At 46.5% G+C, this 11,725-nt stretch overlaps 1 protein-coding gene across 1 annotated transcript; it reads left to right on the forward strand.

The window, feature by feature from the left end:
* Positions 1 to 9,456: 9,456 nt before the first annotated feature.
* LOC121680893 lies at positions 9,457 to 11,329 on the forward strand (the record flags this gene model as incomplete). Its single annotated transcript, XM_042060484.1, has 1 exon — positions 9,457 to 11,329. A coding segment is annotated over exon 1 (1,362 nt), but the record flags the coding sequence as incomplete, so codon positions are not given.
* Between the last annotated feature and the right edge of the window lie 396 nt (positions 11,330 to 11,725).

Consider the following 11,725-nt stretch of genomic DNA (forward strand, 5'->3'; position numbering starts at 1 on the left):
AAATAGATGGTTTACCCCATAGTAAGATGTGATATTTGGAGATGCTCATTATGATAACAATCGTTTTATTTTTAACTGAGCAGAAAAATATGGAATAAGAAGTTATTGCAGCAATGTTGCCCATGAATATGTTTTCACTATCAACATAGAATAGTTCAGTTGGCATATACTTTGATGCCAGTGTTATACAAATGCATTTGTCATATATCATTATTATAGTGCAATGTCTGCCTCATACGTCTGTTTGTCTGTGCATTTGTGCTTTTATGGACAAGGGCTTTCTGTATTTAGATGTGTCTGGCAGTTGTGTGAGTTTTCAGTGGTTTGTAAATATCAGTTTGCTAAATGTTGTATCCCATTGATTTGTAGGCTCCCTGAAATAAATTGCATGTAATTAATATCTCCATCAAATATTAATGTGCTGCATTTTATATGTCTACCATGCATACTGTATGTAGCATGTATCATTAGTTTTGTTTTGGCTGTGATTGAAATAGTGTATAGTGTTTATAGTAACTTTTAGGGCAATACTCCAAAAGTGAAGAGCACAGCAGTTTTATTACTGGTGTTTGGTGACCGATTTCTTTTAAGCTTCATAGATGCCTGGGCACACTGCACTACCAAAAGTACAAAATGGACAACACAGTTAAGTAGGGGTGAGACGATACATGATATTGGGTTCACGAGAACGAAACGAGACAAGATATATTTTAACATATTTAACACTAGATATTTTCTAAGAAAACTTCAATGATACAGTATATGACTGGAAAAACAGCCTTTTATTAAGTATAAGTATATATACTTTTTTGATCCCGTGAGGGAAATTTGGTCTCTGCATTTAACCCAATTGGTGAATTAGTGAAACACAAACAGCACACAGTGTACACACAGTGAGGTGAAGCACACACTAATCCCGGCGCAGTGAGCTGCCTGCTACAATGGCGGCACTCGGGGAGCAGTGAGGGGTTAGGTGCCTTGCTCAAGGGCACTTCAGCCGCAGCCCACTGGTCGGGGCTCGAACCGGCAACCCTCCGGTTACAAGTCCAGAGTGCTAACCAGTGGTCCACGGCTGCCCCCAACTTTTATTGACTGAAAGTCACAGAATGTGAAACAATCCAGGTGTATGGTATTTTGAAATTAAGGGCCCTATCATGACATTCTGTCACTCGTCAAAAGTTTATTCAAATTTAGTAGGATGTCCAGTTCACATTGGGAGGGGTTTTGTTATCAAACGTGGAGCGCATGACGCAACAAGGTGTTCCTACGTTTTTTAATCAGTCATATGGGTGTGTTTGGGGCGTGACATCATTTAAACCAATGAGAATGACATCTGTCATTCCCTTTAACGGCGCAGACTCATTGGCAGAGTGAAACTAACTTCACCAAGGTGACAGTCAACGACAAGACAGTTATATGCAGTTACTTTCACTATTGACTGACAATGGGTTACCATCGAAAAAAATACGCTGGAAAAAGCAACACTTACCCTAATATTGCTCAAATGACTGAATAAAACAACATTTATCCTGCAGAGGAGTTGCTTATATCTCGTGACAGTGCGTCTTCAGCTGTGCTCCATACATGTCTCTCGCCTCTCCCCTAATCACTTTTAACCGTCATTACCAATTTGCAAATGATGGTGAATAACTACTCATAATGAGATGTACAGTATTTCATAATATCTTTATTCTAATTATGTTTTTGTAATCGTGCAATTTGTAATATTTTGCATGGACGTGAGCTGGTGTACGTTCATGAATGATAGAAGGATGGTGCGTGCACCTGCCAATATGACTGTTGACAATGCGCTCTTAAAATAACATATAAACAACTCGCCGTAGACTTCTGACCAGGTGTACAATAGCGATTTTTAGACAATGCGCCTGGGCGCCAGTGTGCAATATACAGCCCTAAGATTTAACTAGAAACATTTTTTTCAAACCAAAGTACGATTTACATTTGTTTACTTTCCAATAGGCCTACTGATATTTGTACAAAAATAATTATTAGGCTAGCATATTATTTTTTCAATAATAATGAGTATCAAATAAAATATGTAATAGCATTTCAAACCAAAATGTCTCCACATTTCATTTCAACAAATTATCAACAACACTATTTTGCATTGCCTCCACATTATCTCTCCCTAGTCAGTAAAATCAGACAAGTTACCATAAGATTGTGAGTAGACCCTTGCAAAAGTGGTGTGGCTCCTTTAGGAATGTGACATCACTCCCTCCACGGAGTTTGGTTTACTTTTCCCACAACTCCCTGTGCAGAGCTACAGAAACACGCTAGCCACCAAGTGTGTGCCACTTGTACAGGTTAGATGAGCTATAGTTTCAATGGAGAACCATTTGTCCGAGGGTATTAGGCTGCGTTCATTCAACACAGATCCATAAATCTTGCAGTGCAAGACTGAAACTAGATGTACCGCAAAGTGATACAAAATATGGCCGTCGCTCAGTCCTGCACATTCTCTCCACAAAAATAAATTTGTCTCCATCTCCTATTGCAACTTTTATGTATGTAAATGAGTCTGTGCATGTGTGTGTTTGCCTTTGTGTATATGTGTGTGTGTGGGTGTGTTAGCTTGTGAGTGTGTGTGTGGGGCTAATGGGGTGTGTGTAGAGAAGGGCATGGCGAAAAACTCGAGGGTACGATAGGAATACGCTTGGCTTTGTGATAATAATATGCTTTGTGCCAGGTTTGCATCACGAAAATAGGGCCCGAGGTGTTGCAATCGCAGGTATCTTTGGCTGACATGTTCAAAACTGCACACAATTTAAAGTGTAGGATCATTATGACACCCTCTTAATGCATGCCAAGTTTCATGGAATTCCGCTCATTGGGGACCATACAATAAATGAATATGTGAATAATGAATATTTAGTGACTTTACACTACGCACACACACACACACACACACACACACACACGCAAACACACACATAAAGATACATGCACACACATGCAGGCACACACACACACACACAAGCACAGACACTGCTTGTCTGCTTGTCTGCATATGTGTGTGTGTGTGTGTGTGTGTATTCGCTTGTGAGTGTGTGTGTAGGGGCCTGATTGTGTGTGTTTTAATGTGTGTGTGTGTGTGTGCGTGTTCATGTGTGTGGGTGGGTGTGTTTATGTGTGTGTGTTTGTGCGTATGTACGTGTTTGTGTTTATGTGTGTATCAAAGTTCAAAGTTCAAAGTCTGCTTTATTGTCAATTTCTTCACATGTCAAGACATTCAAAGAGATCGAAATTGCGTTTCCTACTATCCCACGGTGGAGACAAGACATATTTTACCAATTAGGTCCACAGACAAACATAACATTCAAGTAAACAATATAAAAAGTAAAAATAAGAAGGCACATACAATGAAGAAATAAGAGCAGCAAAATTTGGTAGAAATTGTGCAATTGTGCATACAGTAGACAGTCAATATAATAGTGCAAAAGTCAGGCCAATAAATGGCTGAGGTAGTTTTGTTTGACCTAAGTATGCAAGTGGCATAGTGGTGCAAGTTATGTAAGAGCAGCAGAAGTGTGTTCAGAAGTGTTCAGGACAACAGGACAACAACAACAAGTTGCAAGTGTGCAAGTGTACAAGTGGAGTAGTGCAAGTGGAGTAGTGCAAGGCAGCCATTGTGGGTCTAAAAGTCCAGGATGTTATGTAGCTGAGGGTGGAGGGGGGAGAGGGGGGAGAGAGTTCAGGATCCTAACAGCCTGGTGTATGAAGCTGTTGGTGAGTCTGGTGGTGCGGGAGCGCAGGCTTCTGTACCTCTTCCCAGAGGGCAGTAGATCAAACAAATTGTGAGCGGGGTGACTTGCATCACTCACAATTGTGGTCGCCTTGCGGGTGAGGTGGGAGGTGTAAATGTCCCTCAGGGCGGGGAGTGAAGCACCAACAATCCTTCCAGCTGTGTTCACTATGCGCTGCAGGGCTTTCCTGTTGTATTCAGTGCAGCTTCCGCCCCACACAGCGATACAGCTGGAGAGGATGCTCTCAATGGTGCCTCGGTAGAATGTGGTCATGATGGATGGTGGAGCACTTGCTCGCCTGAGTTTCCGCAGGAAGTACAGGCGGCGCTGAGCTTTCTTCGCCAGTGATGCAGTGTTGGTGGTCCAGGAGAGGTCTTCACTGATGTGCACCCCCAGGAATTTGGTGCTGCTCACTCTCTACACCACAGCACCGTCGATGGTCAGTGGCAGGTGTTGGGTGTGACCTCTACGGAAGTCAACAACAATCTCCTTGGTCTTGCTGACGTTCAGCAGGAGGTTGTTGTCCCTGCACCACGTGGTCAGAAGGTCGACCTCCAACCTGTATTGAGTCTCGTCGCCCTTGGTGATGAGACCCACCAGAGTTGTGTCGTCAGCAGGGTGAAGAGCAGCGGACTGAGCACGCAGCCTTGGGGGGCCCCCGTGCTCAGTGTGATACTGCTTGAGATATTGTTGCCAACACGTACTACTTGAGGCCTCTGACAGAGGAAGTCCAGTAGCCAGTTGCAGAGGTAGGTACTGAGTCCCAGTTTGTCATGTTTGCAGATGAGTTGTTGTGGTATTATGGTGTTGAATGCAGAACTGAAGTCTATAAACAGCAATCTCACATATGAGTCTCTTTTTTCCAGGTGGGTGAGGGCTGGGTGGAGGGCAGAGCAGATTGCATCCTCTGTGGACCGTTTGGCTCGGTATGCAAACTGGAAGGGGTCCAGGGTGGGGGGGAGAATGGATTTGATGTGTGACATGACAAGCCGCTCAAAGCACTTCATGATGATGGGTGTCAGTGCCACGGGGCGGTAGTCATTGAAGCAGGATGGAGCAGTTTTCTTCGGCACAGGTATGATGGTGGCAGCTTTGAAACATGATGGGACGATGGCTTGCTTCAGGGAAGTGTTAAAGATGTCTGTGAAGACATCCTTAAGCTCCTCAGCGCAGTCCTTCAGCGCCCGACCTGGGATGCTGTCTGGGCCTGCTGCCTTACGGGTGTTGATAGCAGCAAGTGTCCTCTTCACGCTGTCGGCAGAGAGGCACAGGGGCTGCTCGTGTGGAGGGGGAGGGGTCTTCTGTGGGCAAGTGCTGTTTTGTGCTTCAAAGCGAGCAAAGAAATGGTTCAGATTGTTGAGCAGAGGGATGTTGCTCTCACAGCTCTGTGGCGCGGGCTTGTAGTCCGTGATGGCCTGAATGCCCTGCCATAGGCTTTGTGCGTTCCTGCTGTCTTTGAAGTGGGTGGTTATCTTGCGAGTGTATTCCTTTTTTGCTTCCTTGATGCCACGGGACAGGTTGGCTCTCGCTGTTCTCATGCCAGCTTCATCCCCAGCTCTGTAGGCTTTGTCTCTGGCCCTCAGCAGCCTGAGGACATCCCCTGTCAGCCATGGCTTCCAGTTAGCCCGAGTGATGATGTCTTTTGTGTGGGTCACATCATCAATGCACTTTGTGATGTAAGAGGTTACAGTGTCTGTATACTCCTCTATGTCTGTCTGATTGTTGTAAGTGGCGTGTGTGTGCTTGTGTGATGCCTGTGTGTGTGTGCGTGCATGAGTCTTTGCGTATGTGCCTGTGTGTGTGCATGTGTCTTTATTGTGTGTGTGTGTTTATGCATGTGTGTGAGTGTGTGCATACCGGTGTGTGTGTGTGTGTGTGTGTGTGTGTCTGTGCTTGTGTGTGTGTGTGTGTGCCTGCATCTGTGTGCATGTATCTTTATGTGTGTGTTTGCGTGTGTGTGTGTGTGTGTATGTGTGTGTGTGTGTGTGTGCGTAGTGTAAAGTCACTAAATATTCATTATTCACATATTCATTTATTGTATGGTCCCCAATGAGCGGAATTCCATGAAACTTGGCATGCATTAAGAGGGTGTCATAATGATCCTACACTTTAAATTGTGTGCAGTTTTGAACAGGTCAGCCAAAGATACCTGCGATTGCAACACCTCGGGCCCTATTTTCGTGATGCAAACCCGGCACAAAGCATATTATTATCACAAAGCCAAGCGTATTCCTATCGTACCCTCGAGTTTTTCGCCATGCCCTTCTCTATTATTACACAATGCGCTCAGGGGTGTGGCAGTTAACAACCTAAGGTGTGGTCTTGGCGCATTATCTAAAAATTGCTGTCTTACACTATCTAAAAAGCATTACGGCACTGACCAAGAAAAAACTGGTCTATAGCAAAAGGCGCATATGAAGCACAGCTGAAGACACACTGTCACGAGATGTAAGCAGCAACTCCTCTGCAGGATAAATGTCCTTAGGTGTTGTTTTCTTCAGGCTATGTTTTTCGATGGTACTGTAATCTTACATTTATATAACATTTAGATGATGACAAAAATATAACACAAACAACTTAAGTAAAGAAAAGGCCAATAATGTATTTTGATGAAGTTGTTCATCAAAATGGTGCATTGTTGCATTGTCACTTTAAGGGGTGCTGAATCTAAACGGTTATCATAACATCCTTTTGCCAGAGTTCTCTTGCTCACAAAGGACAAGGCTGATCCAACTCTAGCCTTGTTTGTTTGCGCCACATTGACAGCACAATATTAATTCATTACAAGCAGCTTTCATTGTTAGGATGGAAACATGTAATGAGATGTTGCTTGACATTTCTATTTGCAATTAAAAGTGCATTATGAGCCTGGTAGCCAGCTATCTGAATGGAATAGGCTACGTTTCAATAGGCATCTATGTGCTTCATGGAAATGCTTAGATAAGGAAAACGAATTATTGAAGACTCACCAACTCAATTCTTCAGAAGCAAAGAAGTAGTCTTTATATTCTTGGCCATGTTATCAGTGAGTACAGCCAATGTTAAAGAGCTCTCTCACCAACCTGAGCTTATAAATGGTGAGACAGTGGGAACTTGATAACTCTGTCACCTATTATTCTAGCCTCCCAGTCTTTCTTTAATTCGTAATTTCCTTTGAATCATTTCTTATTAAATAGGAAATGGCAACAATGACACAGCTGGTGCCTCTGTCTCTGTTTCTTTTGCATGTTCAAGAAATTACACATAGTGTAGTAATGTTCAAGGTAAATAACACATAAATATTTGCAAGCATCCAAGTTTGGTAGCAAATCTATGCATGATTCCATGGTAAACCTGAGTTATTGCATTAGTTATATTTTCCAGATTCTTGTCATTTATTGTAGCCTACAATACATGCTACATGCTTATATTTTCCAGTTTTCAGCTCAGCAACCCCCCCAGCAAACAATTTTCGGTTCGGAGAATGTTTGATGCGAAAACGTTCACTGATCGTTCGCTGATAACGTTCCCTCATGGTCGTTCAGGAAAGTTTTCTTGACAGCGCCGGAACGTTCCTTCATCGTTCAATCTGGGAATGTTTTTTGAATCATGTTTAAAACTCGAGCAGGTTCCGGGGATGTTCGCAGAACGTTCTTTCAACCATGTTTAAAAATCGTAGCTTTCTATCCGGGCACTGCGTATGATTTTAATTAGGCTACATATCAACTCACGATATGTCAGAGTTCAAGTGCACGTATATGTGATAGTCATTCTTTGATTATATACAGTCACCATACTGTAACGATTGATTGATTCGACACACAATGGTCCAATCAAAAGTTTATTAGCGGAAGGGGGCATCGCTCATACACCTAGACACCATTACACAGGAAACACAAGGGAAGTCAATAAAACAAGCTCAATACACAAACAGGGTAGTCACATACAATACACAGGGTAAACACATGAGGTACAACCTAAAGAAAGACTACAAAAGCTAACACATACATGACAAGGTAAACGCAATTAATGATGTTTTATAAACAAAGTTCGGGTGGAGCCTTCGGGATGATTGACAGCAATTAACTCACCCACTGCCGCTGCAGGGTAGGCCTATTTAAGCCGACCTCCTTTTCCATACGTCACACGCTCCGACGTTCGCGAAATCATTCAGTCTGCGTATCGTTCGCATTGACAAGACAGCTCTCATGGAACTGGAAATCCACCCAGCGCCAGCAAGGCGTTGACCCTACCCACTGGACAGTGGCTCGCATCCGCAGCACTCTCCATTCCCGCGGCATCGCGATGCCGCATGTCGGATAGGAAGTCCCATCTCCTCCGCCTTCTAACGCAGTCGGATAACCCGGTCTTTTCGCCCTCCCGCTCCCTCACTTTGTTTTCCTCCCCAGACCAGGAAGCAAGCTGCTCCTTCTGGCATCCCGACGCGGTTCCTTCCGCCGGCCATTCAGCCGGACGAAGCACACACCACCAGCCACCTCGCGAACCGGGCACGCTGACAGCACTTTCCGGCACCACACGCTTCAGAGCGTATCATTCCGCTGCTTCAGCCACAGCCACTGCCACGTCAGCGGCTCAGGCCCATTCCCGCCGCATCTCCGCCGTATTTCCGGGTCCAGCCCCACTTTTCCAGACGGCCCCGGTAGCGACAGCGTCGCTACTTCCCCCCCCCCACTCCTTCTTTCCCTCCCCCATCCACCTCCCCTAGCCAGGACTCGGTCCAGGCCTGCCCCACCTCCAGTCGTTCCGACGACTGCTCCCTCCCTCCCCCCTCTCCCCCTCCCCTTTCCATCCCGGGAGCCACGTCTGTACAGCACGCCTCAACTCACGAAGCGTCAGCTCGAAGAGTCACCTCACTAGCTCCCCATCTCTCTTATGAGTTAGCGAGCACCTGGTCTTAGTCGGCGCCGATAGCGACAGCGTCGCTACTCCCCCCTAACCCTCTTTCCTTCCCCGTCCCACTTCCCGCGACCCTGTCCCAGGTTGCTCCCCTTCCGGTCGCGTCAGCGACCGCTCCCTCCCTCCCCCCTTTTCTCCCTTCCCATCTCTTCCCCGGCTCCGCGCTAGACCAGCCCGCAGCAGCGGGTCATCAGCACTCCGCGAGTGCTTCGGACCACGACGTCCCGTTCCGGCAGCAAAACTATTCTTTAGCCACAGCACAGGCCCTGCCACCGCCTCCTCACGCTGCAGCATTCGAACCACCACCCGTCACAGCGTCCACCAGGAACCTCATCTTGTCAGGTGCAGACGTAGACCTTTCTACCATTCTTCCCTCCCTTCCTATTCCCTCTCATAACCGGGATCTAGTTTGCGGCGAACTGGTTTTTTCTCAAAAAAAAAAAAAAAAAAAAAAAAAAAAAATAAAATTCTGGCCCAGCATCAAAAAACCCTGTCATTTCCCGAGTTCACCATAGCTTTTGCCAACTACACAGAAGTCGTCTGTTTCGTGTTCTCCAGTCGACGCAAATGACTAAGCTAAATGACTACCTGGCCATCATCGCCGGCCTAGCCGTATCCTACGGTGGAGCTCATTTTCATACGTAGGCTACCACCGGCTGTTTTCAGCAAAATGCGCTGCCAGAGTCGGCCTCTGGAACTAAAACCCCTACTGGGGCGCGCTCGATATGGAGCTCCATAACCGCGTTTTCCTAGGACTTAAGCCATCTTGTCCCCTCTGCAATAGCCCCAGTCACGGCGCGGCCGAGTGTCCACTAGTCAACCCCGACCATCAATTCCCCAGCACCAGCTCCACAGCCCCTAAATCCTCTTCCTATGTTCCCCGCATCCCCGATGCTACGGCAGGAGAAGCCAGGGAAGAGGACGAGCGTTCCTGGAAAGGTCGAGAAATCTGCCGAAGATTTAACTTCGCTCAGTGTCGCCAATCCTCCTGCCGTTACCTCCACGTTTGCAGCTACTGCGCAGGCGCCCATGCCAAGTCAGTCTGTTCCGCACTCAAGAACATAAATAAAAAGTTTAAAAAGTATCTCTCTACTCCAATCATTGTTTCTGCTCTCCATTCAGAACTTCAGTCCAATCCAAATAGGGGATTTTGCGATTATTTGACTTCAGGGTTGAAGCACGGGTTCCATCCAGGTGTTTTAGCAAGACCTACAGAGTCTTTCGTTTGTAAAAACCTACAATCTGCCGTCAAAGATCCGGAGGTAGTCACCTCACTCCTAAGCAAAGAGGTCGAATCTGGTTTTATGATCGGTCCGTTCACCATGCCTCCATTCCCAGTCTACAGGATCAACCCCATAGGCGTAGCTACGCGCAAATACTCAGGAAAAAAGAGACTTATCATCGACCTCTCAGCTCCGCACAATAGTACCACTCCCAGCATTAACAGTCTGATTCCACTAGAAGAGTTCTCGCTGCACTACCACTCTGTCGATGACGCTATCGCTCTGATCAAAAAGGCAGGTAGACGTTGCTGGCTAGCTAAAGCGGACATCACCTCAGCCTTCAAAGTCATGCCCATTGATCTCGAATTCTGGCACCTCTTCGGAGTCAAATGGCATAGGAGATACTATTTTGCAGTTCGCCTCACCTTCGGCTGCCGCAGCAGTCCCAAAATTTTCGATACGCTATCAGAAGCCCTGTGCTGGATTCTCCTAAATAACTATAAGCTCCCATTTCTCGTTCATCTTCTGGACGACTTTCTAGTAGTTATCCCCCATTCCTACCCACCGGCCCTAGGCATCTCTACGCTAACTGACGTATTCAACAAACTGGGAGTCCCACTCTCAGAAGAGAAAACGTGCGGTCCCTTATCCAGACTCGAATTCCTCGGCATCATTTTAGATACCGAAGAATTCTCTTCATCTCTCCCCAAAGAGAAAAAAGACAGAATCTCTTTACTGTTGAACGAGTTTATAACCTCACCATCTCACACCAAACAAGAAGTTCTCTCCCTTCTAGGCCACCTCAATTTCGCCATGCGAATCATTCCCCAGGGCCGCCCTTTCATCTCGCATCTCCTAAACTGCGCCTCAGCATCCCCATCTCTCGAAGACGTAGTATATCTAGATGCCCAGTGCCTGGCCGATCTCAAACTCTGGAGGATGTTTTTAGACGAATGGAATGGTTTGTGCATGTTCTACGACGACTGCCAATCATATCCAGAAGACCTCCAGCTGTACACAGACGCAGCCCCCTCAATAGGCTTCGGAGGCTTTTTCAAAGGGCGCTGGTTTGCATCCCCTTGGCCACTAGAGTTCAGAGCGCTAATAACGGAAAACGAATCGTCAGCCGTGTTCGAACTCTACCCCGTAGTCATTGCGGCCCTACTCTGGGGGAAGGAGTGGACCTCCAAGAGCGTGCTAATCCACAGCGACAACGAAGCCGTAGTGCACGTCATAAATAACTCGCGCTCAAAATCGCCTGCGCTTTCCCCTCTTATTAGGCATCTAATCTGGATAGCAGCCAGCTACCAGTTCATCATAAGAGCCGCGCACGTCCCCGGTTGCCACAATGAAATTGCTGACTCTCTTTCTCGTCTTAATTTCCAGAGATTCAGAAGCTTGGCTCCAGAGGCGGACCCGTACCCTACTCCACTCCCCAGCTTTTCGGAGACCATCTTCCTATAAACCACCCCCTCAGTTATCTTCAGCCCATCACGGCCGACCTAGCCCTCCAAGCCCTCGCACCCAGGACCATGCAGTCCTACTGGACTGCTTGGTCGTGCTTCAAACAGTTCCATGCAAAGCACTCACTACCATTTCCCAGTTTCGATGCAGTCACCATATTATCATTTATCACCTACGCCCACACTTCACTCGGGATCAAAGTCTCTTCCATTAGAGTCTACCTAGCTGGCATTCATTTCTTCTACAAACGCCCCCACGGCTCCGAATGCCCCTTCTCCGACACCAGGATAGGCTTGTTAATTAAAGGTATCCGTAGGCAACATCCAGTCCCCCAAGACTCCCGCCTTCCCATTACCTCAAGCATTCTCGCCACCT

Source organism: Alosa sapidissima, chromosome 13 (assembly GCF_018492685.1).
Source record: "Alosa sapidissima isolate fAloSap1 chromosome 13, fAloSap1.pri, whole genome shotgun sequence".
In the NCBI taxonomy this organism is placed as follows: Eukaryota; Metazoa; Chordata; class Actinopteri; order Clupeiformes; family Clupeidae; genus Alosa; species Alosa sapidissima.